Source organism: Podospora pseudocomata, chromosome 7 (assembly GCF_035222375.1).
Source record: "Podospora pseudocomata strain CBS 415.72m chromosome 7, whole genome shotgun sequence".
Taxonomy (NCBI): domain Eukaryota; kingdom Fungi; phylum Ascomycota; class Sordariomycetes; order Sordariales; family Podosporaceae; genus Podospora; species Podospora pseudocomata.
The window spans coordinates 1953135-1977571 of record NC_085891.1 but is presented as its reverse complement, the minus strand read 5'-3'; the positions used below and the strand labels follow the sequence as shown (position 1 = coordinate 1977571).

At 51.2% G+C, this 24437-nt stretch overlaps 9 protein-coding genes across 9 annotated transcripts; 5 read left to right on the top strand and 4 right to left on the bottom strand.

Annotated features, from left to right (window-relative positions):
• Nucleotides 1-684: 684 nt before the first annotated feature.
• QC762_707260 (uncharacterized protein) lies at nt 685-6057 on the top strand. Its single transcript, XM_062893570.1, has 3 exons — nt 685-2036; nt 2092-2187; nt 2239-6057. Exons 1-3 carry the CDS (start codon nt 1362-1364, stop codon nt 4663-4665), a joined length of 3198 nt encoding a protein of 1065 aa, XP_062739396.1. The 5' UTR covers nt 685-1361; the 3' UTR covers nt 4666-6057.
• An 835-nt stretch (nt 6058-6892) lies between these two features.
• Nucleotides 6893-7225, bottom strand: QC762_0109830 (uncharacterized protein; the record flags this gene model as incomplete). The annotated part of the gene is given in 2 exon segments (XM_062884307.1): nt 6893-7058; nt 7071-7225. 2 exon segments carry the CDS (start codon nt 7223-7225, stop codon nt 6893-6895), a joined length of 321 nt encoding a protein of 106 aa, XP_062739395.1.
• A 244-nt stretch (nt 7226-7469) lies between these two features.
• Nucleotides 7470-7842, bottom strand: QC762_0109820 (uncharacterized protein; the record flags this gene model as incomplete). The annotated part of the gene is made up of 2 exons (XM_062884306.1): nt 7651-7842; nt 7470-7596 (listed from the first exon to the last, which is right to left on the bottom strand). The coding sequence occupies exons 1-2, from the start codon at nt 7833-7835 to the stop codon at nt 7470-7472; spliced, it is 312 nt and encodes a 103-aa protein (XP_062739394.1). The 5' UTR covers nt 7836-7842.
• Nucleotides 7843-9319: 1477 nt separating this feature from the next.
• Nucleotides 9320-11007, bottom strand: QC762_707250 (uncharacterized protein). The gene is made up of 2 exons (XM_062893569.1): nt 10236-11007; nt 9320-10180 (listed from the first exon to the last, which is right to left on the bottom strand). Exons 1-2 carry the CDS (start codon nt 10771-10773, stop codon nt 9888-9890), a joined length of 831 nt encoding a protein of 276 aa, XP_062739393.1. The 5' UTR covers nt 10774-11007; the 3' UTR covers nt 9320-9887.
• Nucleotides 11008-12389: 1382 nt separating this feature from the next.
• QC762_0109800 (uncharacterized protein) lies at nt 12390-14399 on the top strand (the record flags this gene model as incomplete). Its single annotated transcript, XM_062884305.1, has 4 exons — nt 12390-12971; nt 13049-13231; nt 13285-14111; nt 14171-14399. The coding sequence occupies 4 exons, from the start codon at nt 12390-12392 to the stop codon at nt 14397-14399; spliced, it is 1821 nt and encodes a 606-aa protein (XP_062739392.1).
• A 306-nt stretch (nt 14400-14705) lies between these two features.
• On the top strand, nt 14706-15799 carry QC762_0109790 (uncharacterized protein; the record flags this gene model as incomplete). Its single annotated transcript, XM_062884304.1, has 3 exons — nt 14706-14853; nt 14915-15244; nt 15390-15799. The coding sequence occupies 3 exons, from the start codon at nt 14706-14708 to the stop codon at nt 15797-15799; spliced, it is 888 nt and encodes a 295-aa protein (XP_062739391.1).
• A 984-nt stretch (nt 15800-16783) lies between these two features.
• On the bottom strand, nt 16784-18526 carry QC762_707230 (uncharacterized protein; the record flags this gene model as incomplete). Its single annotated transcript, XM_062893568.1, has 2 exons — nt 18049-18526; nt 16784-17994 (listed from the first exon to the last, which is right to left on the bottom strand). Exons 1-2 carry the CDS (start codon nt 18101-18103, stop codon nt 16784-16786), a joined length of 1266 nt encoding a protein of 421 aa, XP_062739390.1. The 5' UTR covers nt 18104-18526.
• RPL43_2 (60S ribosomal protein L43) lies at nt 18247-19721 on the top strand (the record flags this gene model as incomplete). The annotated part of the gene is made up of 5 exons (XM_062893567.1): nt 18247-18856; nt 18937-18947; nt 19356-19423; nt 19509-19605; nt 19658-19721. The coding sequence occupies exons 1-5, from the start codon at nt 18818-18820 to the stop codon at nt 19719-19721; spliced, it is 279 nt and encodes a 92-aa protein (XP_062739389.1). The 5' UTR covers nt 18247-18817.
• Nucleotides 19722-21451: 1730 nt separating this feature from the next.
• On the top strand, nt 21452-24231 carry QC762_707220 (uncharacterized protein; the record flags this gene model as incomplete). Its single annotated transcript, XM_062893566.1, has 2 exons — nt 21452-21773; nt 21842-24231. 2 exons carry the CDS (start codon nt 21452-21454, stop codon nt 23458-23460), a joined length of 1941 nt encoding a protein of 646 aa, XP_062739388.1. The 3' UTR covers nt 23461-24231.
• Nucleotides 24232-24437: the final 206 nt, after the last annotated feature.

Genomic DNA, 24437 nt, shown 5'->3' with positions numbered 1-24437 from the left:
CAGCCAATACTCACCGGGCACCCGGACGTCGGGGAACTCACAGGAAAGCGAGGTCCGAGACTGATATGTGCGTCAGAGGAGCCGATGCAGACCAGGTGATGTGCAGACGCCAGACAGGCTGCTGGGCCGCAATGTCATTGACAGCTCATTCAATCTCGGGATCAGGGCGGGCTGCCAGTTCAATGCGGTACAACTGTGTTTCTAGGCAATATTTCACCGCCTAGGTGCCTGAACCAATGGCATTATAGCATATGGCACATTCACACTGTAGAAACGCATAAACATCTTCGAGCGAGGCTGTTGCAGCTGTCAGAGCACTGACACCAACGTGGCCCGTTGCAGAATTTGATTTTTGCAGTCGAAGTCCTCCTCCCGTCCGCGCCACGATGCCGGGGGCTGATGACGAGACAGTCCCCAGATCTTATCGGAGCTAGAAGCTACCAGATACTCCTCTGAATATTCACTACACACTTGTAGCCCCTAGCATCGAGAGAGTTTGCAAAGACATACGACCAAATTTTGTAAGCTGTTGTGAACGGTTGCGACTAGTTCCTGATTGGGAAGTCAATGCGGCGCTGTGATTGGCTGTTTCGTCGGTTAAGCCTCGGTGGAGCAACCCAAGGCTGGACTCCCATTTGGCTTGGCCTCCAGCGGACACAGTGCGGGCTCAGTGTGCTCTGGAAATGCAGCACGCTCAGCACAGGCCTGCTTCGTGGTCCACTGTCTATTATTCCCATCCTTTACAGGTGAAGGACAACACCAGCCACGACTTCACGGCCGCGTCGCTGGTTCCAGACGACCAGCAGCAATTGCATCAGAATCCCTTGTCTCTCAGCTTTCTTCTGATTATATTTTCCCCTTTTCTTACCTGGTGTGTCGCCACTGCGCCGCTGTCATTACTTGACCCTCGCTGGTACCCTACCCTGAGCCGCTGCTGCAAGCAGTTTGCACCAAGAGAGCGACTCTGCCAACCCTTTCTTCACTCACACCCGCCACAGCTGCTTGACCAAAAGCCACAAACCAACCAAACTGCCTACATCTGGTGACACACTGGATAACCTTCGTCCTGCCCTCTTATACTTGGATCGAGGGAATCATCATCTGGAGAAGTCTTTGATCTTTCGACATCGACAGTTTTTTTTCGTCTTTTGCATCACGGCTGCTTGGCTTTTCCCCGGCCTCCCGGTTTTTACATCTACACGGAGCAAGCTTTGGTCTGTCATCGACCGACTTGCACCGCCGATTGACGACCTTTGCTATTGTTCATTTATATACGACTCATCCTCCCATATTCATCCAGCACCGGTGGTCAGAGCTCAGGTATTCACCTGCTATTGTTTACAGTTGCCGAATGGAGAGCAATGGACATTGAGCAGCACCGCTCACACCTGGCATCGCCCATTACAAATTCTCACCCAACTCTCTCTTTTCCCACACCTACTTCTTTTACCTCGACTCCCATACAACGGAAACTCGTCATTCATGAGATGCCATCCAAATCCGTCAACAACATGAACTTGCAGCAGAGCTTCTCCTCTGTTGCCGATGCCCTAGAGGCTGAAGACACCATGTCTGATATCATCCCACAGCAACCTTCGACTTCCACCCGCGCCGCCCCAACCAGTACCCGAGCTCGTGGAGGTCGCGGTCGTGGCGGCTCCCGCGGAGGCAGAGGTCGTGGTGGCAAGTCATCACAACCGAAAGCTCCCGCCGGTCGCGGTCGTCGTCAGAAACTTTATGAGGACAGCAAAGTACAAGCTGCCCACGAGAGAGCGCAGGAGCTGAAGCAGGCCTGGGGCGTGCTCTCCAAGTTAATCAAGCCAGCAGCCCAAGAGATCGCCGACAGGTCGATCAATCAGCTTCTTGAGGACCCTGGTGTCGTTGAGAGAGTACCCGAATTCGACGTCGCTCAAAAGTTCCTGAAGCAGCGATACGAAGACACGCTCAGCCAGAATGATCGAATTCTCGAGATGAGCCGTCAGATGGCCCAGCGTGTTTATGAAGGCGAGGTCGAAGCAGCCAGAGCTTCATATGCCGTAAGTTTTCATCTTTACTTCCATACACACAACATTCACTGACAGATATGTTTAGCACCAGGTGGAAGAGATGCAGGAGGAGCGTCTCGGTGAGCTTCTTCAACAGCTCGACCGTCTCGAACACCAATACAACCTCAAACTTCCCGTCGATGTATGTTTCCTTTGCGCTCACCTCTGTTCATATTTTTCTAACCATGACTAGTATCCTCCGCCACGTGACGAGAGCTACACCTACAAGTCCATCACAATGGCCGAGAGAGATGCCCAAGGAGTCTTTCATGAGGAACGCGATGGTGTTGAAGTTCCCTTCCCTGGTACTAAGCTTAGAGATATTATGGTCAAGCCGCCCACCATGCCCCTGGAGTCTTTGAAAAGAAAAGCCGATGGCCAACCAGACGGTCAGCCAGCTTCGAAGCTCCTTCAAACCGCCAAGGACGAGGATGCCATGCGTCAGTTGCCACGCCACACGGCTGGCCTTTTGGGTGCAGCTGAAGCGCTCGAAGATACTGTCGCCACCCCACCAGATTCCGCCTCTAATGCTGCCACGCCGCTGCCCGAACCTGCCGGAGACATTGCTGAGGTGCGCGGGCAGCGCCGAACTTCCGCCGAGCCCAACCCCGCCGACGGACCCGAACTGCCCCTTCCGCGCGGAGCTCTCGACCCGGATGAGTACGGCGTTCGCCTCATTGTACGCCGCAATAACAAGGCTGAGAACCCCAATAACCGCATCATGGTACCAAACCTTTTTGAGTGGGACGATCTCGATATTGGTTTCCGCGATTCGACCAACTCTGCTGAGAAGGGCGCCACCAAAGCTCGTCGCGGCAAATATTGGCAGAAGCCCAACTCCAACTACATGTTCATCGACCGTCGTGTGGGAATTTGGGATTCCACTGAGGCTGCTGGCGAGCTTCCTGAAGCCGAGGTGAAGAAACACAATCTTCACCCAAAGTACGGCATCTTTTTGCCCTCCTCCACCAATCTCCAAGAGTCGCCCAAACCTGTCGTCGACCCATGGAAACCGGTCGTGCTGGTTCCCCCAAATGGGGAGCTTATCCACGCGTCTCGGACCATCCCAGCTGCGAAAGCCGACCGAGCCTTCAGCAAGCTCGAGGCAAAGCTGGAAGGGAAGAAAAAGTTCTCGGCCTTGCTCAGTCATATTTGTGAGCAAGAAGGAGTTGAGGAGGAGGAGATCACTCCGTCAGCGGAGGAGATTGAAGGGTTGCGGCGAGAGGAGCTGGCGGCGAGGGGCATGGACCCCAACACGGTGTACCAGCCCTCGCCGGCGCCACCCACTCCCGCGCCCAAGCCCGAGCCCGAGCCCACGCTGGAGCAGGCGGCTGGCTTTGGCCAATTCGCCGATGACATGCTCTGTGCTGCGGCGGTTCTGGAGGACGACGAGGCGCGAGACCTCGCGCGCGAGCGTGAGGAAGAAGCTGCTCGGACGGTGAAGAGCGCCGCTTCCAAACCGTACGATGCGGTGCGGGACGCGCTCGGGTTCGACAATTCCTCAGTCCCGGAGGATACCACTGGCCTGGATGTTCTCGCACACATTGCGATCCGAGAACATGAGGCAACGGCCCACATCGACCCTCGGATTTACAATCCGATGCAGGTCGATGGTCTGGCACGCGACCATCGCCAGTATGGTTCGCACGTTGACTACCAGCCCAGTGAGTATCCTCCGCCGCCCGAGGAGTACCATGGTCCACCGATGTCTGAGGGCTACCATGGGCTGAGTATGCCCGGTCACTATGCCAGTGAGCCGGCCAGAGGAGATTTTCTCCGTACGGCACTGAATCCCCAGTCGCCGGTATACCCTCCACCACCTGCCCCGCCACAAGACTACCCGGCTAGCCAACTTTCTGGCGGTAGGACACCGTTTGCACCCCAAGGGCAAGGTGTAGGCTTACCAGCCTTACGTCCTATGCGCAGCCTATTGAACGACAGCCCGCCCCCTCCTGAGCAGCATAGTCCAGTTCCTCAACACGGTAGCATGGTGATGACGAACAGCGGCGCCTTTTACCCAGTCGGGCCTAGTCGTCCTTTTCATAACGGCTATTCCGTACCGGAGCCTCAGCACCATCTACAGCCTCTGATGCCCGCTCCTGGTCCTGGACCTCTCCAGGCACCACCCATGGCTGGCCCGCCTGGCACGCAGCAGCTCGCACCTCGCCCTCCTAGCCCCTCGACTGCATATCCAGTCTCGCCACCCTATCATACACCGATTGCACCAGCTCCGGCGCCGGGTATTCATGCCCCTATTCTTCCCGCGGCTACTCAACCTCCCATGCAGTCATCTCACTCTCGACCTGGAAGCTCCTCTGCCTCGGCCCCTCCCCCTGCTTCCGCTGCCGGTTCAGCAGCGTCGTCTAAATACCGCAAGCTAGAACCTGCGCCGACGCCACCTCATCGTATGACCTACTCGGCCAACGGGCAAGAGCTGCGTACTGTACAGTTCGACTATCGTGAGGCTATCAAGGACTATTCTGCTGTAGAAGCTCCCCCTAGAAGTGGTCCAACACAGATTCGTGGATGGACTCACCAAAACATCCGCAAGGGCCCCAAACCGAGCTCCTCCCGCGGCGATACCAACGCTAACCCGCCAAACGCTGACGAATCCGCCTAGAAGGCGCAATTTGAAGGTGAGACGAAGACGAACAAGCGCGTCAGCGAGATTGTCAACGAAGAGAGACCCTTCAAGAGATCCCAGAGAACACCCGCCGCGGAAGCCCATCTGGCTGATGTTCACGCCTCACAGTCGTCGAAGAGAGGTGTTCTTGCCGGTATGACAGGCGTTTTCTCCATCGACCAAGGGATACAACGTGGCGAAAGGGGCCCATCAAAGGTCAACACAGGGGTAGAGGATGCCGGCAAAGATGTGTCGGTCATGGAATCCAGCTTCCGTTCCACCCTGCCGCGTATCAAGCAGACTTTGGAGGCCATTCCTGAGAAACCACGGCGTTCACCGAAGATTATAATTCGGCGGTCTAGCAAGACACCCTCTCCGGAGGAAGATAAGAAGCCATCGTCAAAGATTATACTTCGGCAGCTAAGCATGACCCCTTCCGAGGAAGAGGTAAAAATCGGGCCCGTCAAGAAGAAAACGATCATCAAGCTCAAGTCGCCGGTCAAGAAGACTCCCTCTGCGGAGGTGAAGCCAGCAGAAGAGCCAGAGGCCGAGCCAATAAAGAAGAAGACGATGATTAAGCTTAAGGTGCCGGCCGAGAAGACTCCCTCCTCGGAGGATGGGTCGATACTTGAGCCCCTGAGACCTTCTCTGCTTCCGCGGTCTCGTAGGGAGCCGTCTACTCCCCCAGGACAGGCCTCGCCTGTTGCTCCTATGTCGACGGAACCGGATCACTTATATGGCTTGAGGAGCCGTCGCCCTCGGGTCATACAATCCTGAGAGGCATAGATCACCCCACCAAATCATGGTGAAAGGGAGAGATCTCCCAGTATTTTGACGTTCAGTTGGCATTTTCCCACATATGGCCGTTATCTCACATAGAGAGAGGAGGATAGGATTCATGGATATGTTTGCTACATCATCACAGTGGCAACAGCATCCGGAGGAAGCGGTTTGATGATTTTTCAGCGCGGAATCTGATTTGGAGAAGTGAGAAGAAGGATTTTGGAGAGGAGGATACCAAAAAGGAGGGAATATTTGGGGAGTTGGGTCATCACAAGCATGGCAAAAAGCATAGCATTGCATGGTCATGGCGTACATTCATGGTTATATCATGGATTGAATACATTTTTCAGCATCAAAAGCCGGTCTGGATGGACAGGATGGTCTGGTTGGAGGGGGGTTTTAAGGGGGGAAAGAGGTGTGCACTTGGAACGTTGATAAGGCACACAAAAGGTTGCATACAGAATATACATAATGATACCACTGGGGAAGGAGGGAGGCAAGCGGAAAATATGTGGGATGGGCATAGGGATTGAGGATATATTGTACAAACAACTAGAAAGTGGTAGTCTGGTACCTAATTATGAGCGAGTTAATGCTCTATTTGTAAAGACTTTGTTCTCCCATTTGTGAAGGTTTTATGTCCTTGGATATTTGTGAAGTCTTTGTGCTCGATCTGTGAAGGTTTTTTGTGTTATGCAGTGTGTGCCTTGGGGGGAAATGGCTGGTTGTTTAACAAGTCTCATTGCTAAATTTTGGGATTTGGTATGGTAAAACATACCCCGAAACATATCATCCCAACTCGATCCGAGCTTTGATTGGAGATGGCGTTTGTAAACGCTGCTGAGTCTTGTGTTTTGACGTTCGTAAACGATACTTGGACGTGAGTGAACGCAGCTGGGATTTGAGAAAGTATATATTGTGCACTTTGTTATTAAGATTATGAGCAATATCCCAACTCGCTACATACACGAGAGCTTAAGTCTTGAAAAAGCGAATATTAAATCTTCACCAATAAAACCCAAAGTCTTCAGAATTTAAAAACAAGGTCTCCATAAATTGAACATAAAATCTCTATGAAAAGAGTACAGACTCTATACAAATAAAGGATGGCTTTGCCCCGTATAAATGGGAGAAATGGTCGTTTTTAACACTCTTTAGGCAGGTACATCCAAATGCTCCTCAAGTGCCACAATCTTTTTCATCACTCAGTTGCAAGATCATCTCAGGCTGAGGTGAATGGTATCAGACTACAGTGGATTGCATAATAACGATAAGTTTCTTCAGTACCTTGTTGAGAGATACGTCCTTCTTATTGAACAGCACACCAACCGGAGGAAGGGATTGAGTTTCGACAAAGATTCCATCGCTGCTCACCGCTCACTCGTGGCCACCCAACATTGCCCCACAAGTAGCGGGTTTATTAAGAATAGCAGACCATTGCTCATCCACATCTCGAAGTGTGTTCCCAGTGGTTCGGTGGGAGTTCTTGCCGCAAGATTCTCCACTTTGTGAGCTCGGCCCAGTGGTAAAGAGCGTCGTTGTCATATTCTGTGTCTCTGCGAAGATGCTGTTGCTCTAGTGCGGGTTTCCAGATGAGCAAGGGATAGCTAGATACATACTCGGTTAGGTCTTGCGACCTCATTGTTCCAATAGGGGCCCAGTACCACAATATTTGCCGTAACTCGTCGGCCTTGCGCTCGGATATGGCTTCTTGGTCGGTGTGGTATTCGATCATGGCGTCGCAGAGGGCGTTGAATTGGCTGGGGGTGAGCATTTTGATGTGATGCTATGTGTTTTGTTGACAGTGGTTGTTAGATAGTTGTTGGCCATGTATTTAATAGGTCTGATACTAAATAGAGAGAGGTTTTCTTTTGTGTAGGTACATTCCCGTGAAGTTGGGGATGGCTTCATGTAAGTAGCCGTCTTCGGCTTACTACCACCCACACCACATCTTCAATATATCTCACCTTGACACCACAACGGCATACGGATAAATACTTTTTTTTAATTTCTTTGAATTATTTGGCTTCCCCCAGAAATAGCTGAGATGAGCTCCAATACCCTGGATCGAGATCACCCCATATGACATTCCACTTTATGCGCTCGCCCCAGTGGTAGAGGGCATTGCTCTCATATTCTCTGTCCCTGCAGTACTCTAGTTAGTGTGAGTTCCTGAAAGCGAAGGATGGATTTAACAACCTTCTGGGTATCGGCTCGAGATTGAGTTGTCTTCTGATAAGCCGTTCAATCTCACCCGGATCCTCTCGATTCTCTTCAGCCTTGCGCTCTGACTCGGCTTGTTGGTCAGTGTGGTTCTCGATCATGGCATCGCAGAGTGAGATGAAGTGGGTGGCGGTGGGAATCATGATGTTTGTGTGTCTCATGCTGTTGGAATGGATGGTTTGATCTCATCTTCTGTTATGTTTGACAATTGCAGGCAATCGTGGGTGATGTGGGAGGTCTGCCAAAGGTAACAAAGCCCCTTTGTGAAAGGTGTGAAAGGTAGGGGTGTTCCTTCAGAATAGTCAACTCACCCCACTGTTCACTCTTTCGTGAGTTATATGCACTTGGCATAATCACATAACTGCCCCAGCCAACCATCTACCTCTTGTTCATCCTCCTCACCTTCATCCATTTCCAAGCTTCATGTCCGTGATAAACGTACTCTTCCCAACACTCTTTGGTACCTATAGTGGTATTAACTCTCTCATTGCAAGTGACGAAATGAAAAACATTCCGAAGTATAGGGGGAGGGCGCTTCCACCGTCCTTTATCCACTTTTGACGAGCCGGGGCTACCCGAGCAGCGTGGTACTCGATCATGGCATCGCAGAAGGCGTTGGCTTGACAGATGGTGGGCATTGTGAGCTTCTGCTGGGATTGAAGGCTTTGCTGTGTGTCGATCAGACTTTGGCGTAGGTGATCTGATCGGTGGTACCAACCAACGTTCGAAGGTTGGTGTCTTCCCTGAGTGATAGCCGCTTTTTTCTATGTGAAATAATGGCGCCGAATCGAAACATTTGGCCGAGGGACGTTGTTCCAGTGGATTTCTGATCAAATACAGAACATGAAAGCGAAACTGTGCTTGTCCACTTCGCCGTGGGTTCTAGATTGGGCTGGTAATCTTTGGGGTTTGCAACGGCTAGCTCTCTATCGTATTCGACCACGGCGCCACAGATTGCGTTGAATGGCTGGCGGTAGATATCGTGCTGCAGCGGACCTAATGGTTGTCCGGGTTTGTGTTTGTGGGGAAAGAAGTTCAAACTTTTTGATCACTGCCTATCTCTACGCCACATATTTCGGCACGAGGACCTCACGAGATTCGTTTTGATATCGTTCGCAACCTAAAATGGGCTGCCCTAGATAGCATGATATGGACAGGAAAATAGAGACTCCGACAAGAGTCAAGGATTTACAAGGTAATCAATACGTTTTGGAGGATACCTAGGCAGTAGGTTTTGAAGATGCCAACCTTGAAGATGGTTGGCACACCTGTGGAGACAGTGGATAGACTTTAAATATATATTGATCGGCCTTCACAGATGGTCGAGAGATCCTGGAAGATGATTGAGAGGCGTGGTGACTATCTTTTAGAGACCCGATATTTCGTCGCAGGCTCTGTTTTCCTGTGCGGTGTAGATGGTGACGACGTGTTTGGTCTTTTTGGCCTTGGATAATGACTTGAAATACCTCGACCACCACAAGTCAACTTCTTCGCCCATCGCCTCTCGCTGTTGAAGCGTTCCTTGACTGGCCATCCAGCTCGCAACTTCACGAAAATGATACCACCATTGCTTTTGCCATTTGTCTGCCCTGCAATAGCCAACTTAACATGCATTCCTCGAAACAAAAAGAGATAGGTAGTCGGGCCAACCTATCAAGATAGCGCCCCTTGTCATCACCTTGGTCACTGCGCAAATCTCTGATAATGCGTGTGGCGTGCTTGTGTTTCCACATCGAAGCTGCCCTCTCCCACCTTCTATGATAACTGAGCCTGGTAGGGAGGAAGCTTTTACATGTATGTAGCTACAAAGCAGGCTCGGGTTGCCGATAGAGGGGCGTCAATGTCGTAAAAGGCCAGCTCTCATCAACAAGCCACACTAAATCTGCGGTAACCGTATCTCCCAGACATTTCACATGGACACCGGCAACAACCCAAAAGAGCAAACAAGAACAATGTAAAATGTCTTAACCATGATCCGCTGGTATCTGCCTGACCTGTTAAACGCCGTCCAAACTCCACCTGACGCCTGCTCTCTCGAAAAGAAGAAAGGCACAAAGCAAACCCCAAATCCGCTAACCCATTCCCTTCCATCCCGTTTTATGTGTAGTGCGCATGAGTGGCAGAAACTCAAGAAAAGTAGTCGCAGGCTTATCTCGCTGCTTTTGACTGAAGAAGACAGGTCAAGGAGAAAGAGATGAGAAGACACTAGAGAGCTAATTGGCGCCATTCTCCTGTTTCTTCTCATCCCACTTCTGGTCCTCATCAGTCTTCATGTCAACATCCTCGTTGCCACCAGCCAGAACCCGAGTCTTGGAGGCGTGGTTCTCTTGGCCGGCAGTAGGAGTCTGAGCGACAACCTCCCCGTCCTCGTTGACAAACTCAAAGTTGTATCTGCTGAGCAAGTGGGGGATGGCAGAAAGTTGGGGTCCGTAGCGCTGGGTGTTGTCGTAGAGCTCGAATAGGGGCACGGCGAGGAGTTTCATGTTCTTGGGAACGGAGAGGACTTCTGATGGGAAAACATTAGCATAGTTGAAAGATAAAAACTGGAAGAGGGGACTTACTGGTCTCAGGAAGCTGGATCAAGTAGAGCTTCTTGCACTCCTTGGGCCGTGTGATATGGGCAGGGACGAAAGGGTACATGAAGGTCTCGGTGTTGGGGCGCCACCACTGCGCAAGACAGTCGCCAATTTCCCAGTCGGCGGCCTTGTTGCCTTCGCCCAGGCTGCCGACTGGTGCAAGGCGCTCATCGAGGCGGCGCTTGAATCCCTCAATCTCGTCATCTTCGGGATGGAGGTAGTCGCCAGGCAGCTTGAAGAAAGCATTGGCAATCTGGAGCATTAGAATGTGTGGGTGGTTGTGCTCGTGGCACACCAGGATGCCTTCGCAAGTCCGGCGCATTCCATGTTTCTCGTAGTGGTCGTTCAGGCGCTCGAGTCGGGCGATCACACTGGGGTCCTCCTCAGGCTGGGTCTCCTTGACACCGAACGTGTAGTTTGAGAGAGGGTAGAGACGGATAGTGGGTGGCTGATTGGCATTGAAAGAATTGGGGATAGTGGGGGGTCGCTCGCTTTGGAGTGCATTGGGCGTGATTGTAGACATCTTGACTTGGTGTTTGCTCGGGGTCGCTGGAAACCTAGCGTGTAGCTGAAGCAAGATGTGCTGCGCAGGAGGAGAAATGGTGCTGAGAGAAGAATTTTGAAGCTAAATATTCTACAAGTGTTCTGATAGAGTAACTGGACAGTGCTATTGTCCTTCTCCGAGATGATGTCGTCGGTGGTGTCTGAGGGCGGGTCTGCTTAGTCATCGATGTTGTTGCTAGTGGTGGACCTTGGTGGCAGTTCGCTGGGAAACAGCCTCTGTTTGGAGCTTCCGCCTTGGCCATGTCGGCAGAATCACTACACTTTAAAGGCGGTCAGCGCTCTCAAGACCAGGGATTCGATCTTGGCAGAACCAGCTGGGCCACACCCAATTTCCAACGTTTCATGTAAACGCAGGTTGGGTGGTTGGGAATAGCCTCACAAAACTGTTCATCGCTATTAAGGGTGCCATGCCATAAATAACATCTGCTCTTATATTATTAACTCGGGTTGACAATGCAAGGAACATTGAACACCTACAGATATCGCTCCGAGTAATTTCCTGGTCTTCACTCAATTCCAGCTAACCGGACTGCGTAGACAGGCGTTGCCATTATGCCCTAGAATTGTCTATAAGCAGTCATGGCTGAGCAGTGTCATCATTTCATTCTGCTTTGACACATGATACTTGCTTGTGTCTGCTATGTGGTCCCATTTGTGTAAGGACTCTCTCTCTTTGGACAAGTGCACTAACGTATAAACTACCTGCTTTTACCGAGTACTCTAGGTACAGCTTCCAAGCTGAGATTGTCTCTATTACTTCAACGTGCTATGTCAGCCATGTTGCGGTACTGGTTGACTAGTCGTGTTCTTTGAATGAGACTTGGTGCATCCTACCTTACTTAGGTATTATTGACAGTACTCACCGTCCTAGTTGGGTTTGTTGATACTAATACTGCGCTAAGACGGTTTTTTTGTTTGAAATTACTCTTTTTGTTCCCTGAGATTCTGAACAGCCAATGCCATCTGGCCTTGATATATTTCTCCAATCTCACCTACTCGTTCGAGATGCCTTTAGTCGTGGAAACTGACCTGCATGAAACCCCAAGGCCTCAGCTCAGAGTTTATGCCTGATCGAAATATCCAAGATGTCTCTTTCTATTCGTCATCCGAGCTACCAGTTGCTCCTTCCCTTGATATCTCTTGTCTCATGATGCTTATCTCGGAATTTTCGTGCGATCTTTTTCCCAGCTTCGAACTCTCCCAGCCAAACCACCCAGTTTGCTTATCTTTTTATTTCTTCCGCTCAGAGATCTGCCTCAAATCTCTTCTCTCAACCAAATTTTCTCCCGTCGGGCGGCTCTCTTCTCTCCCCTCTTACAACCGCCGACTTCTGGGCTCACTCTTCACGAGGATCACCTCAACAGCTTCATATCATTTCTCAGTTTCTCGAATTTTGCTTTGTGGTCGAGTCGGAACATCTTCCGGAGTCGAACGACTCTAGATGGTGACATCGTGGTCGGTACCGAGATTCTTTAACATAAAAATCGGCTTGCTGGTTCATTTTCGCGAATGCTGTTTGCTAACACCGCCTCTAGATCTCAACACATCACCAAACAAGTAGCTGAGTCTGTCTTCATGGAATCGCCCCCTAGCAAGGAGGGCAAGCCTCCCACAACATACACATCAGAAGACACCTATTTCAAATCCCTTCACACTCTCGGCAAAGAAGAAGACTTTTTGAAGCTCGATGAGGGGTTCCAATGTATCATCCAATTGCTTGAGAATGCCGAAGCAGTTGTTCAAAGTCTCAAGGACCTGCCCGAGGTCGGCAACTGGCTCAAAAATATTGACCGCCTCAAACAAAAAGCTAGCCCACAGCGTGTGGTAATTGGAGTGGTCGGAAGCACCGGAGCCGGCAAAAGCAGCGTGATCAATGCTGTGCTAGATGAGGAGGATCTTCTCCCGACAAACTGCATGAGGGCTTGTACCGCAGCGATTACGGAGGTTTCGTACAACACTTCAGATGATCCCAATGAGAAGTATCGAGCAGAGGTGGAGTTCATCACCGCCGACGAGTGGGCGAAAGAGCTCGATATTCTTCTTGACGACATTCATAACGGCCAAGCGACGTTTGGGCCTGAGGTGTTTGGTACCGAGAGCGAAGCTGGCATTGCCTATCACAAACTCAGAGCGGTTTATCCAGCGCTCAAGGGAGATGTATCAAGAAGGGAAAATTCAACGTGGATACCTTGGTCAAAGACTACTCGGTCAAACACTTATTCTGATCCGTGAAGACTGTCGCCGACCCGTCCTCCAACGGGTTTGTCAAGCTTCTTCGAACCCTTGTCGACTCCAAGGAGAAAGGTCGAGGACGGCCCAAGGAAGCGACATCACTCGAGTTTTGGCCTTTGATCAAGGTTGTTCGCGTCTTTATCAGGTCTGAGACTCTGAAAAGTGGACTGGTTCTCGTGGACTTGGTAAGCTTTTTCTTACGCTCGATCACGATGGTGATTCTCTGACAGTCAAACAGCCAGGTATACAGGATTCCAATGCTGCTCGGTCCAGGATTGCAAACAGGTATATCCAACGCTGTTCAGGCCTCTGGGTGTTTACCCCGATCACTCAAGCGGTTGATGATCTAGCGGCGAGACAGCTTCTCGGCAAGGCGTTCAAAAGACAGCTCCGGTTTGACGGGGCTTACTCTGCAGTCACCGTCATCTGTTCCAAAACGGATGGCATTTCCAAGACTGAACTCCTAAAATCACTTCCAGACCATGCTGAAGCGCATCGCTACGATGAAAAACTCAAAGTGATGCGCGCCGAAGTCTTGGAACGCAGTGGGGATCTGATGTCTAAGCAGCAACAGCTAGCGCAGGTCAGGGAAGATATTAAGCTCCTCAACAATCAGAGTCTGCGCTTGAAGCTTACTCTGCTTGAAAATCCCTCCGATGACATGATTGTTCTCGAGCTACCACAAGCTTCGCGAAAGCGACCTGCGAGACCAGCTGCGGATGAGGCACGCAAGCGCTTTCGAAAGCAGCAGCAGGATCAAAGCCCCGAGGTGAGTGATCTCAGTGATGACGCTGAGCCATTATTTGAGGAGGGTGAGCCTAGACAGGAGAAGATTTCTCGAGATGAGGCGTCTCAAAGACTGCAAAGCCTTAGTGAGCAGATGGCTAATTCGGGAATGAAAGAGTTGTCCATTAAGGACGCCGAGAACGATTTGGAAAATAAGGTAAAGAGCATAAACGAGGTCATCGATCTACTAAAGAAGCAGAGGAGAAGCGCGCGCATTCGCTTCCGCAATGATTTCTCGAAGCCTGAACTTCAGAGACAGTTTGGGGAAGGTGTTCTAGAGTCAGTCGTCATGGCACTGATTACATTCCCTGTTGCATAAGCTAACAAGACTCCCACAGGCTGGATGAAGAAGATGCCGCATACGACGATAATTATGATCCCAGCAAGATCCAGCAAGACAAGTACTACGAGATCGGCAAAAAGCTCCCCGTCTTTTGTGTGTCAAGCAATGCCTACCATAAACTGATGGGAAGACTTCAAGAAGACGAATCAATCCATGGATTTACCACGACTGACGACACCCAGATTCCTATGCTCAAGGAACACGCTCTCAACATTGTCGCCTAAATAGAGTGTGAAAATTACCGCCAAGTCTTGCGTGATTTTGCTCGTTTCTAACTGGTTTGCACTTGCGAGTTCTCGTTGCTGCAAAGCCTTACACGCTAGCTGAAGATATACGAGAGGTTGAGAAAGCCATTCTCCAAGATCGTCTCAATGAACTCCAGCAAAGATTTGACTCGATGATTGAGGAAGCTTTCAACAATCTCGACCAGGCGGTGCACTCCAACATCTTTTGCAAGTTGCCTAACGCTCGTGATACGGCATCAAAGAGTGCGACCACCGCCATCGAGAGATGGTTTTCGCGCCCGAGAAATGGTGGCTTGCTGTATGGCACATTCCGCGCGGCGTGTGTCAGAGAGTAAGTCAAACACACAAAAGTCCAACGTTTATGATGATGTATATAACAACCAAACTAGATGCGTGTGGAAGAGCAGACGAGGTCCAATTGACTTAAATCAGGGTAAGATTACTCTCAACATAATACAAGACATGATACATGAAAAATAACTAACGAGCAGCAGAGCTCGTCGACCCTCTGATGAGTTTTATCTCTCCCGGGTGGGAGAAGGTATTCACCGACCTCGTGACCAAGCATCTCGTGCCCCTTGCCGACGGCATGATCATGGGGCTACGTGCTTTCAGCAATCTCACAGCCGAGCGTGAGGTCCTCAACAAGCTGCCGGTGTTTTTTGCGGTGAGGCACCAGATGACTCTCCTAGAGGGAATCCTCCAGGACGTGCCGAAACTGAGCAAGCGTCTCAACGATACACAAAAGTCTGCCAGTCGCATGATCGTCTCAACCATCACGGAGAATATGATACCAGCATACCAAGCTTGCAAAGAGGAGAAAGGTATGCTTCCCTGCTCGGGTGCTTTGGCTTGGAGCTAGCATTAATCTTTAAGTAGGAACGGGGTGCTTTGGACGGATGAAAGAGCTGATGACCACACATTTTGAGACGAGACGGGACCCGATGTTCAGAGCCGCAACTTAGAAAGTCGAGAAGACTTTGCTCGAGGGCTTGCGCGACTGCAGGGAGAGGGCTATCGGAAAGGGCAGAGGGGTCGTTACGAAGACCGGCAGAGAATTCAAGCGTGTGCTCTATGTGGAGCACAGAATCAAAGTCTCGGAGACTTCGAAGCGAGCCATCGAAAACCTTCTGGCCACTGCCGATCGAAGATTCAATGAGATCTTGCATGGCTCACCATTGACACCAGGCACTGAGGTTCGGGAGATGGACCGCTCGGCTGAGAATGACGATGGGTTTGATCCAGCTCAGGACGAGCACCTGACAGCTCCACCTGCTGATGGAGATGCTGATTCTTCTGACGAACATGATGATGCAGAGGTCCAGGATCAAGAGATGTACGATCTTCCAGTGAAGAACGAGGAGCATGATAAGGAGTGATGCAGTCTCGAAATGCATATAAAACTGCAGCAAGAGAGATGATCTGAGGGTGGATTTCGAGCGGTGATTTTTAATGCCAGATATTGTACCTAGATACTTTTGCTTCACATTTATCATTACGAGATCTTACATCTCTATAACACACGCAGGCCGAGTATGCCATTCATCCGGCAGGCATAGCTAGCGTGAAAGTATCAATTTATAAGGGTTTCTAAATCCCCTCCTATTTTCTGCCCGCGTGACATCTTTACTTTGATACGTTTCTTGTTCAACAATAGATTAGTTTTCATTTCTTTGCTCGGTACACCTCATCATCACAAACTATATAATCAAGTATCTCCAAGAGAACTTAACTTCTAACCCATCCATTAGACTTGCCAAAAGTCTCGCAGCATTCGCATGGGAGATCCAAAGTCACATAGCTACCAGATATTACAGGGACACATCCACCAAACATTTCAAGGAAAAGCATTGCCTAGACAGTTTCAAGGTGTCAAATAATGATAGTGGAAAAACAGACCACAGAAAGATGGCAGCAGGCAGTCGAGCACAATCAATACCTAACATCTCTATCCTAATGGCATTTGTCTATATTCCAAGACCTCTGGATGTCTTCATCTGCCTGCCAAATGATTACAGGACATGTACCTGCATCGACGAGGTGACATGCCACCTACATAATACCTCAGACGAGCAAATCACAAACATAGTCAACCTCAGTATAAGCCTCGATGAAATACCAAACAAGACGCAGACCCATCACATCACAGGTTTCCCAAGTCTTGCAACCACTAGCAGCCCAGACGACAGCAGTGAGGTGCTTGTATAGGTAGGTACGCAGTTCATGGACATGGGCTGGAGTTTAACACCTTGAGAATTATGCCCAGATCGAGCCCAGATATGTACGTGAAACATTTCCGTCCCTGCGAAATAAACTCCAACTCCTCTCCTATCTATTACACCCCACTACAACCACGACCCCCTTTAATCCTCCAAAACCCCTGTCTCAACTCTAAACCCTTCCTTCTGCAAATTCTCGACAAAACCCCCCCCCAACAACGCAGGCGTGTAAACCCCGCCCTCCAACCCCAACCCCTCCCCTCCTTCCTCCAAAATCGTCCTCGCCGCCTCCGCCAGGAACATCCCCGTCAAATAATACGTACTCCCCCTAAACCACGCCTTTCCCACCGCCTTCTTTTTCCCGAAATCCCCATCCGGCGTGGCAACACCCCTATATTCAATCTCGTCCTTGCTCGCCACATCCTCTTCCGGACCCTCCCCTGGCTGGGTCACCCTACCCGCAAGGAACCTCCTCAGGGGTCCGGTGACAATGATAAGACCAAAGAGAATGAGGCCAAAGTGGATAGCTATGCCGGTGAGCCAATTCCGTGGTTTCATGTATTCGCGGAAGCTGAACTTAGGGCCGTATGATTGAGACTGGCGAGAGGGGAGGGTGGACAGCAGGCCCCAGGTGCGGTGGATAAGGGCGGTGTCGGTTCCGTTGGCTATGCTGGAGGTGAGGAGGCCTAAATGGGGAATGGTGATGAGGCCGGTGACGCGGGTCAGGAGGCCTGGTTGAGGGGCGCGGGTTGGGTTGGGAACTGGAGACAGGGCGTATGGTTTGTAAGAAGCTATTAATGTAGGGAGAGGAAAATGATCCGAGATTGTGAGAGCCGTGGCTAAAGTCCCGCCTGAAGGGGCAGATTTGAGGTTGTGGATGGACACAGTCACATCGGCGGTTTTGGCGTTGAGCTCCTCTTTCAGGGTGTTTGCCAGGGCGAAGGTGAGGAGATCAGGAGGGGCGGACTCGATGCCGATTTGAGGGATCATGATGGCCCCGGTGGATTTGGCCGTGTCTTCGTATTTCTTGATCATGGCGGCGACGTAGGGGACTTCGCCGGTGACGTCGAGGTAGTGGGTGCCATTTTGGGCGCAGGCTTTGAAGGCGTGCTCGCCGTGGGCGGAGTAGGGACCGACGGTGGTGATGAGAATGAAGGTCTTCTTGGCGAGGGAGGAGAGGTCGGTGTCGTTGAGGGAACAGGTTTCGATGGAGGGGGGTGCGCGGTCTGGGTTGAGCTTTTTGAGCTCTTCGGTGAGGAGCTCAAGTTTGGCTTGGGAGCGGCCGGCGATGGCCCATTTAAGGGTGCTGGGGAGGTGAGTGGTGATGTACTTTGCGGTGAGTTTGCCGGTGTAGCCTGGGTGAGTGTTAGTTTGTGATCATGAGTGAGATATTGCTGGTGATAGCTTACCTGTGGCTCCAAAGACGACGAGGTCGTATTGGCGGCTGTGGTTTTTGAACGTCATCTTTTTGAGTTGGCACCACCTTCAAGTTTTTTTTCAATAACGACACGAGCAAGTTCCTCAAAAAGATAAGATGAGGGTGTGGAATTGAGGGTTGACTATCTCTATCAAAGGACATGCCCAAGTACTTGGGCTACTGGGTAGGAGGGGAGCTTAAGCATAGACCCGCTTTGCGTCAACCATTCATCAAGGGCATCATTGCTATGATCCCTGTCTTACAGCTGAAAGTGCCGTCCTGATGTTATCGGAGACATATGGTGAGCCAGAATAGGCAATCAACGCCGTCTATAGCTCTCTGGTACTTGGAACTGAACGGTGTATCACAATGCTTTCGGGCAAAGGACCGGCTTCCGGTTTTCTCCCTGATTGTTCCTTGTGTTGCCAAAGATCAAAGATCGAAACGGCAGCTCCAGGTGAACAAACCCCCGGCAGGCAAATGATGCATTGGCCAACGGCCGAAATCTTGGCAGCGGGAGTCTGCAAAAGGCTCCATAATAATTGGGGTTGGCGTGCCCCGCCCCGCACATGGTCTCCCAGCTGGTGGTAGAAAAAAACGGCAAAATGGTTTCGCCTAGATTCCGAGTTTTCCTCTGCGCGGCCCCCTGGCACACACCAAAAATTGACCTGCACATTTATCAAAATCGTCTTGCCCGCCGAACGCCCAGCGACTCGTACTTGGAGATCACGACCCAGATCCCAACCCAATAATCAGTCAAAATGTCCAAGCGCACGAAGAAGGTCGGCATTTCCGGCAAGGTAAGTAATATCGCTGTCCCTCTGATCCTGTGGTTGCTGCTGCGGTCGCGAGAACAAAGTCGCTAATGGGGCAAAAATAGTACGGTACAAGGTTAGTCGCCCATACTCTTCCGCTTTGAATCCTTCTCTTTGCCCTTTTCGACGACGACGACACCGAGTTCTAGGAAAGCGAATTTCCCAACACTTCACAGCATCCTAGTTCAGAAACCCCGCCAAAGACCCGCCAACGGAATGATGGAACTCGCGATGGCAACTTTCAACGGCAGATGATGGTCCTGAGGTGGGAGTTTTGCCTGGGAATCTATTGCCTGGCTTGTTGGGTTTATCTGCTTTGGAATCCAGAACTCGATTCGATGAACAACAACTTGAATTCTTTGAGACTCGCAACGCGACCGGCGGCCAGCACCCCATACAACCCGACCCCTCGACGAAGCTTCCACTCGACTTTTGGAACTTGCTTATCAGCAAGAAGGTGGATTTGAAGCTGACTGTCTCCCAGATACGGTGCTTCGCTCCGTAAGCTCGTCAAGAAGCAGGAAGTGTCCCAGCACGCCAGATATACCTGCAGTATGTCCCCTCTTTGATAGTGGAGGGCCATTAATCCCATGGCTTCCTTGAACAAGGTCGCACGGATCGCTGACCTATTGTGTAGCTTTCTGTGGTAAGGACAGCGTTCGCCGCTCCTCCGTCGGTATCTGGAACTGCAAGTCTTGCAAGAAGGTCATGGCTGGTGGTGCTTACGTCGTTGCGTATGTCGTCCTTGGAAAACTCACAAACAGGAAACCGACTGACCGAAGATAGTACTCCCGCTGCTGCCGCTATGCGGTCGACTCTCCGCAGACTTCGCGAGATCACTGAAGTTTAAGTGCGTTGATGGGCATGGTTTGGCTTCTGGGTTTGGTGTCATGGAAAAGGACAACGGAGGCTCTGCAGTACACAATTTCAGCCGTTGGGTACGGCGGGTCGATCAATGAGAATTCTTTGAGCAACGGCGAGTCCACGGTCTCGTTCACGATTGTCACTTAAATGATGTATGGAAGGGAAGCGCATCATCACGTCGCTCCCTCACTCAACACGACCATAGTCGGGAGCAAACTTCTCGATCGCAAGCTTCTAGAGCGCGCAGATGTCAAATGTCACGATTCGCCATGGCACCTTGTTTTTGTTCCTTTCGATGTTCGACGTTCGATGCTTCGCAGTCTCGCTACTTTGTATCCCGAGTTACCGCTTCTGCATTCCCGTCGCCGAGCTCAGGCCAAGTCTTTGACAATGAAACCGCAGTTCCCCGCCTTTGGGAAGATGGTTTGGGGATTTGGGGGGTAGGGGTGATTGTCAGCTGCGCCGGTCCACGTCATATGACGGAAGACTCATATAGAGTTGACCCTCGATAAGTGAAGTGTGAATACATGGCTCTTGGGATGTGAGCTTACAGTTACAGCAGGATGACTAACTTGAGCGCCCCACGTTTGTGAACCTGTTGGTACAACATGAGGTTACACTAACGTGGCATGATGGGCACGCTGGGGTGCCTCTCAGGCTACTCCGTAGGAAGCAAATAATTCGGAGGCAACAGCATTCACACAGGTTTCAGCGAAGCGTGCGAACCTGGTTCGGAAGAGGAGGGCGGAGCAGACATCCTCAGCGTTGGCTTGGCACGCGGCAGCTGTCTCAAACGTTCCGTCACTTCTGTTCTGGGAGAAGTGAGGGAGTATTCTGGTGCAAAAGACAATAATTGGAAAGGGGGATACCACATCCGCTAAGTTGGGACCCCATTCAAATCAATTGCTGCAATTTGATGATTCTAATCTCTATTCTATGAGAGTTTCGAATAAGGCCTTCGTTTGCAACAATAGGCTGCCCGGTGCCCACTTGCTTTCATCATCGCTATCAGCCCACAGGCCCAGGCATATGGTGCTTCGTGGGGTCCCGGAGTGACCAAAGCTTCGAAATCGCCAGATATCGAGTGGCTGGTAGGGAAAGGTTAAGCCCTATCGCAGCCCCAAGACGATTTAGGTCTTATTCATCAAAGTACTTGCTTCCTCTTCAGAAAGGAGCACAGTCAGCTCGCTCGACAGCTCAACAACGTGACTGGAAAGTGTACCGAAAGTGTACCAGTGTCACCCTGAGCTGTGGACGGCATCCTCACTTGATTGGCCCGTGCCTCTCGGCTTCGCTGCGCTAACACGGGCGCCGCCAAAAAGGCACCTCGCTGGCCCGCAGCCTTTCTTTCTTCCCTTTCCTCACTTTCCACTCTTCAGAGCACCCCTCTTTGAATCCCAGCAGTCCACTCAGAGCACCGCCTCCCACCTTCCAGCACCCACACTACCACCACCTACCACCACATTCACTGCACCCGTCGCCACCACAACCAGCACCACTTACACGAGGCAATCAAGCTGTACTCAACCCGACACGACGACTGTGGAATTTCACCCAGTTGATAGTCTCACGTCACTCTCCACTTCTTCATCTTCCTCAATCCTCCTTTTTTTGACAATTTTTACCCGTTGCTGAGGAGATCATTTACATGACTCCCCAGCGCCACTTGAGCTTTGGGGAATTTGATTTCGGCTCACTACGCCATCCACCAACGCCATGGCTGACCAGTGCATCGTCTGTCTTGAGAACCTAGAGGTCGAAAGCAACCCAGATGCAACAACGCCCGCCCAACAACGCCTCTCCAAGGAGCTCGAGGCCGAGCATGCACGTCTTGCTGTCACCGATCCAAATGCTCTTGCTGAACTTAACAGCAAGCAAGATCTCCCGCTCGGGGGCCGGGAGCACCATGTTGCACAGATTCCCATCTGTGGGCACATGCTACACGATGTCTGTCTGAGAGAATGGAGCGAAAAGGCAAACAGCTGCCCCATCTGCCGCCAGACCTTCCATGTCGTCACGGTCTATGACAGAATCGGAGGTAAGTTTGCCACACCTTTCCTGAGCATGAAAGAAGTGCATTGTTTACTGATGCATCCCTTTCACTAGGCCAGTACTTGTCCACCCGTCGAGTCGAGGACAAGAAGCAGGTACCCGAGTTCGATCCACAGGCGTGGGCAGACGAGAATCCAGAAGAAGAAGTGGTGGTCAGCAACCCCTGCCCTGTGTGCAACTCGGCAGACCACGAAGAGGTCCTTTTACTTTGCGACGGATGCGATGCATGCTATCACACGCACTGCATCGGCCTTGACCGTATCCCAGCTGGCCCCTGGTTTTGTATGGAATGTGTTCACTCACTTGGTCCCGAGCTCATCCAGCCTGCTGCCGCCGGGAATGGCCTCCAAGAGAACAGCGCACGCCCTCTGTATTACTTCCCTCGCACCCAGGCCAGCATGCGACGCGCTAGGCAGCGGGCTCGCTCCGATGAATGGCAGGGTGCTTGGGGCCGCATCACTGGCCGGATCTGGGACGCCCTTGAGCTGGACTTGGACTACCAGGACGATGACGATCAGGTCGTCTTTGAGGGCCTGCGCCGGTCACAGCAACTACGAGAAAGAGAAAGGCAGGAACACGAACGCTGGCAGCAACGCCTAAACATTGCGAGTCGCTTGGGGGCAAGAGATGTTTTCGTTAATAATATGCCGATTCTCGCTCGCCCAGCTCCGCCGCCACCACCCCCACAAGAGTCGCGCGAGGAGACATTGGCCTGGGGTGCGTTGGAAAAGGCCAGGGAGACCACCGAGAGCAGGAAGAGAAAGTCGCGCTCAGGCACGGCCGAGCCCCATGAGGAACAGCACCCAGAGCCCGAAAGGAAGCTGAAGCGACCAAGAACAAGGCGAATGCCGACAATCCAAAATGGTGAATCGTCTACTGCCGCAAGAGCCGAAGCAGAGCCTTCAAACCGGCCCGAGCAGTCAAATGGCACTTCATCAGCCAACCCCGGGGCCGCCTCGCGAACAACGACCGATATTCCCCCTTCGTTTCTATCCTCGCTCCTGAAGGAGGTCGAGATGAGTACCCCTTCCGACGAAGAAACCCTCCGACATATCTATGGACCCATACCGGGTGCGAATGATGTCTCGTCACCTGCTCGCTCGCCTTCTCCTCTCAGTCAAGGATGCATTACCCCTCCCCCTGTGCGCTCTAGTTCCCCGCACATGACGCTCAGCTCACACATCACCCCTATCTACCCACCAGCGAACTTCTCACCAACGCGGGCGTCATCATCGAACTCCAGTTCCATTAAACCTTCCCGAGCCACATCGCCACACAAGCACGCACATCGCGACAACCGATCATCGCCCGAGAATAGCGACTCGGAACCTCGCGGGCGCCAGCATCCACGGCCGTTGGAGCTTAGGCAGCCTCAGCCTCGGCGCAATCGTCCGGCTGTGCTGCCAAGGTCCGAAAACGTGTCGCCGACACGCCCCACCTTGCCTCTTGAGCTCAAACAAAATATCAACAGCATCGTCAAGGCAGCCCTCCGCCCTCACTGGCGTGATCGACAGCTCACGGCGGAGCAATACGAGAAGATCAACCGTGACATATCGCGTTTGATTTACGAAGAAGTTAAGGATCCTTCGGCCGTCACTGAAGATACAAAACAGAGCTGGGAGAAGACAGCTTCCCAAGAGGTGGCGCGAGCTGTCGCCTCGCTCAAGGCTTGAGATTTTGATCAGTGGGCAGGCATCATTACTCGTTTCACCTTTTCATATACGGGCCACGGCACGGTACGGCGCATGACGACTAAAATTATTATCACAGATTCGACCACGACGATAACGACTGCTGGTTTGCAGTGATTTTCATGACAAACGGCGTTTCATCCATGGGCATGGAGCATATCGGAAGGAGCGATTTGGGCATAAACGTATGGGCAGACTAGGATACCCAACGGCTGAGCATTTATCTGGTTGAGGCGAGAGGGAGATAAATAGGTGTTTATCAGAAGAGGAAGGAATATCGGTATCCTTTATCATTCTAGCTCATTTCTTTTTGTTTTTCCGTTTCTTTCGCTTGGTCTGTTGCTGTTTTCTATCAGGGAGTTGAATGGCGTTTGTTGAGGGAGCTGGAATCGCAAGGTTGCATGGGGTTTTGTAACTGGCTTTTCGTGCTTAGCATAGCCTGGCGGATGGGAGTTGAGGACTTTTGATAGGGTCTGGAAATGTATATATCTGTTACACTAGGGGTCAAGGCTTGCTGTTATATGTATGAATATTACATAGACCGATGGGGATCATATGTGAGGCGGGTGGATGAGAATTGAATGTGTTGAGGGGTTGAGGCTGAAAGTGTTGTTGGTTGGGGATGGTGTGCAATGATATGTAGGTTGGTGTAAATCTGTAATTATTGTGATAATGTTGTGATACTATTTAATTGTGAATGTATATGTGAGTAGATGACAGCTTCACTTTGCTTGAGACCGTCGATATGAAATCATGAGATTGATTGTCTTCACCGACGACTTTAGATTTGCAACGCATATACGATTTCAAGTAAGCTACAGCTAGCGGCACAATGAACATGACAAGCCGGCGACGAGCCAGCTATTGACGATGTAACGGTACAAACTCAGTGTTATGATAGTCGCTTCAAGTTCCTCTACAGGCGGGCAATCTTGTGTTGCGAAGAGTCAAAGACAATT

What these genes read in the sequence shown, in the direction of transcription:
- QC762_707260 (XM_062893570.1), top strand. Translation starts at nt 1,362, where the DNA reads ATGGACATTGAGCAGCACCGCTCACACCTGGCATCGCCCATTACAAAT. An exon ending in CAGCCAGAGCTTCATATGCC is followed by an intron (nt 2,037 to 2,091) that starts GTAAGTTTTCAT and finishes AGATATGTTTAG; the next exon opens with CACCAGGTGGAAGAGATGCA. An exon ending in ACCTCAAACTTCCCGTCGAT is followed by an intron (nt 2,188 to 2,238) that starts GTATGTTTCCTT and finishes AACCATGACTAG; the next exon opens with TATCCTCCGCCACGTGACGA.
- QC762_707250 (XM_062893569.1), bottom strand. Translation starts at nt 10,773, where the DNA reads ATGTCTACAATCACGCCCAATGCACTCCAAAGCGAGCGACCCCCCACT. An exon ending in GATCCAGCTTCCTGAGACCA is followed by an intron (nt 10,181 to 10,235) that starts GTAAGTCCCCTC and finishes TTTTCCCATCAG; the next exon opens with AAGTCCTCTCCGTTCCCAAG.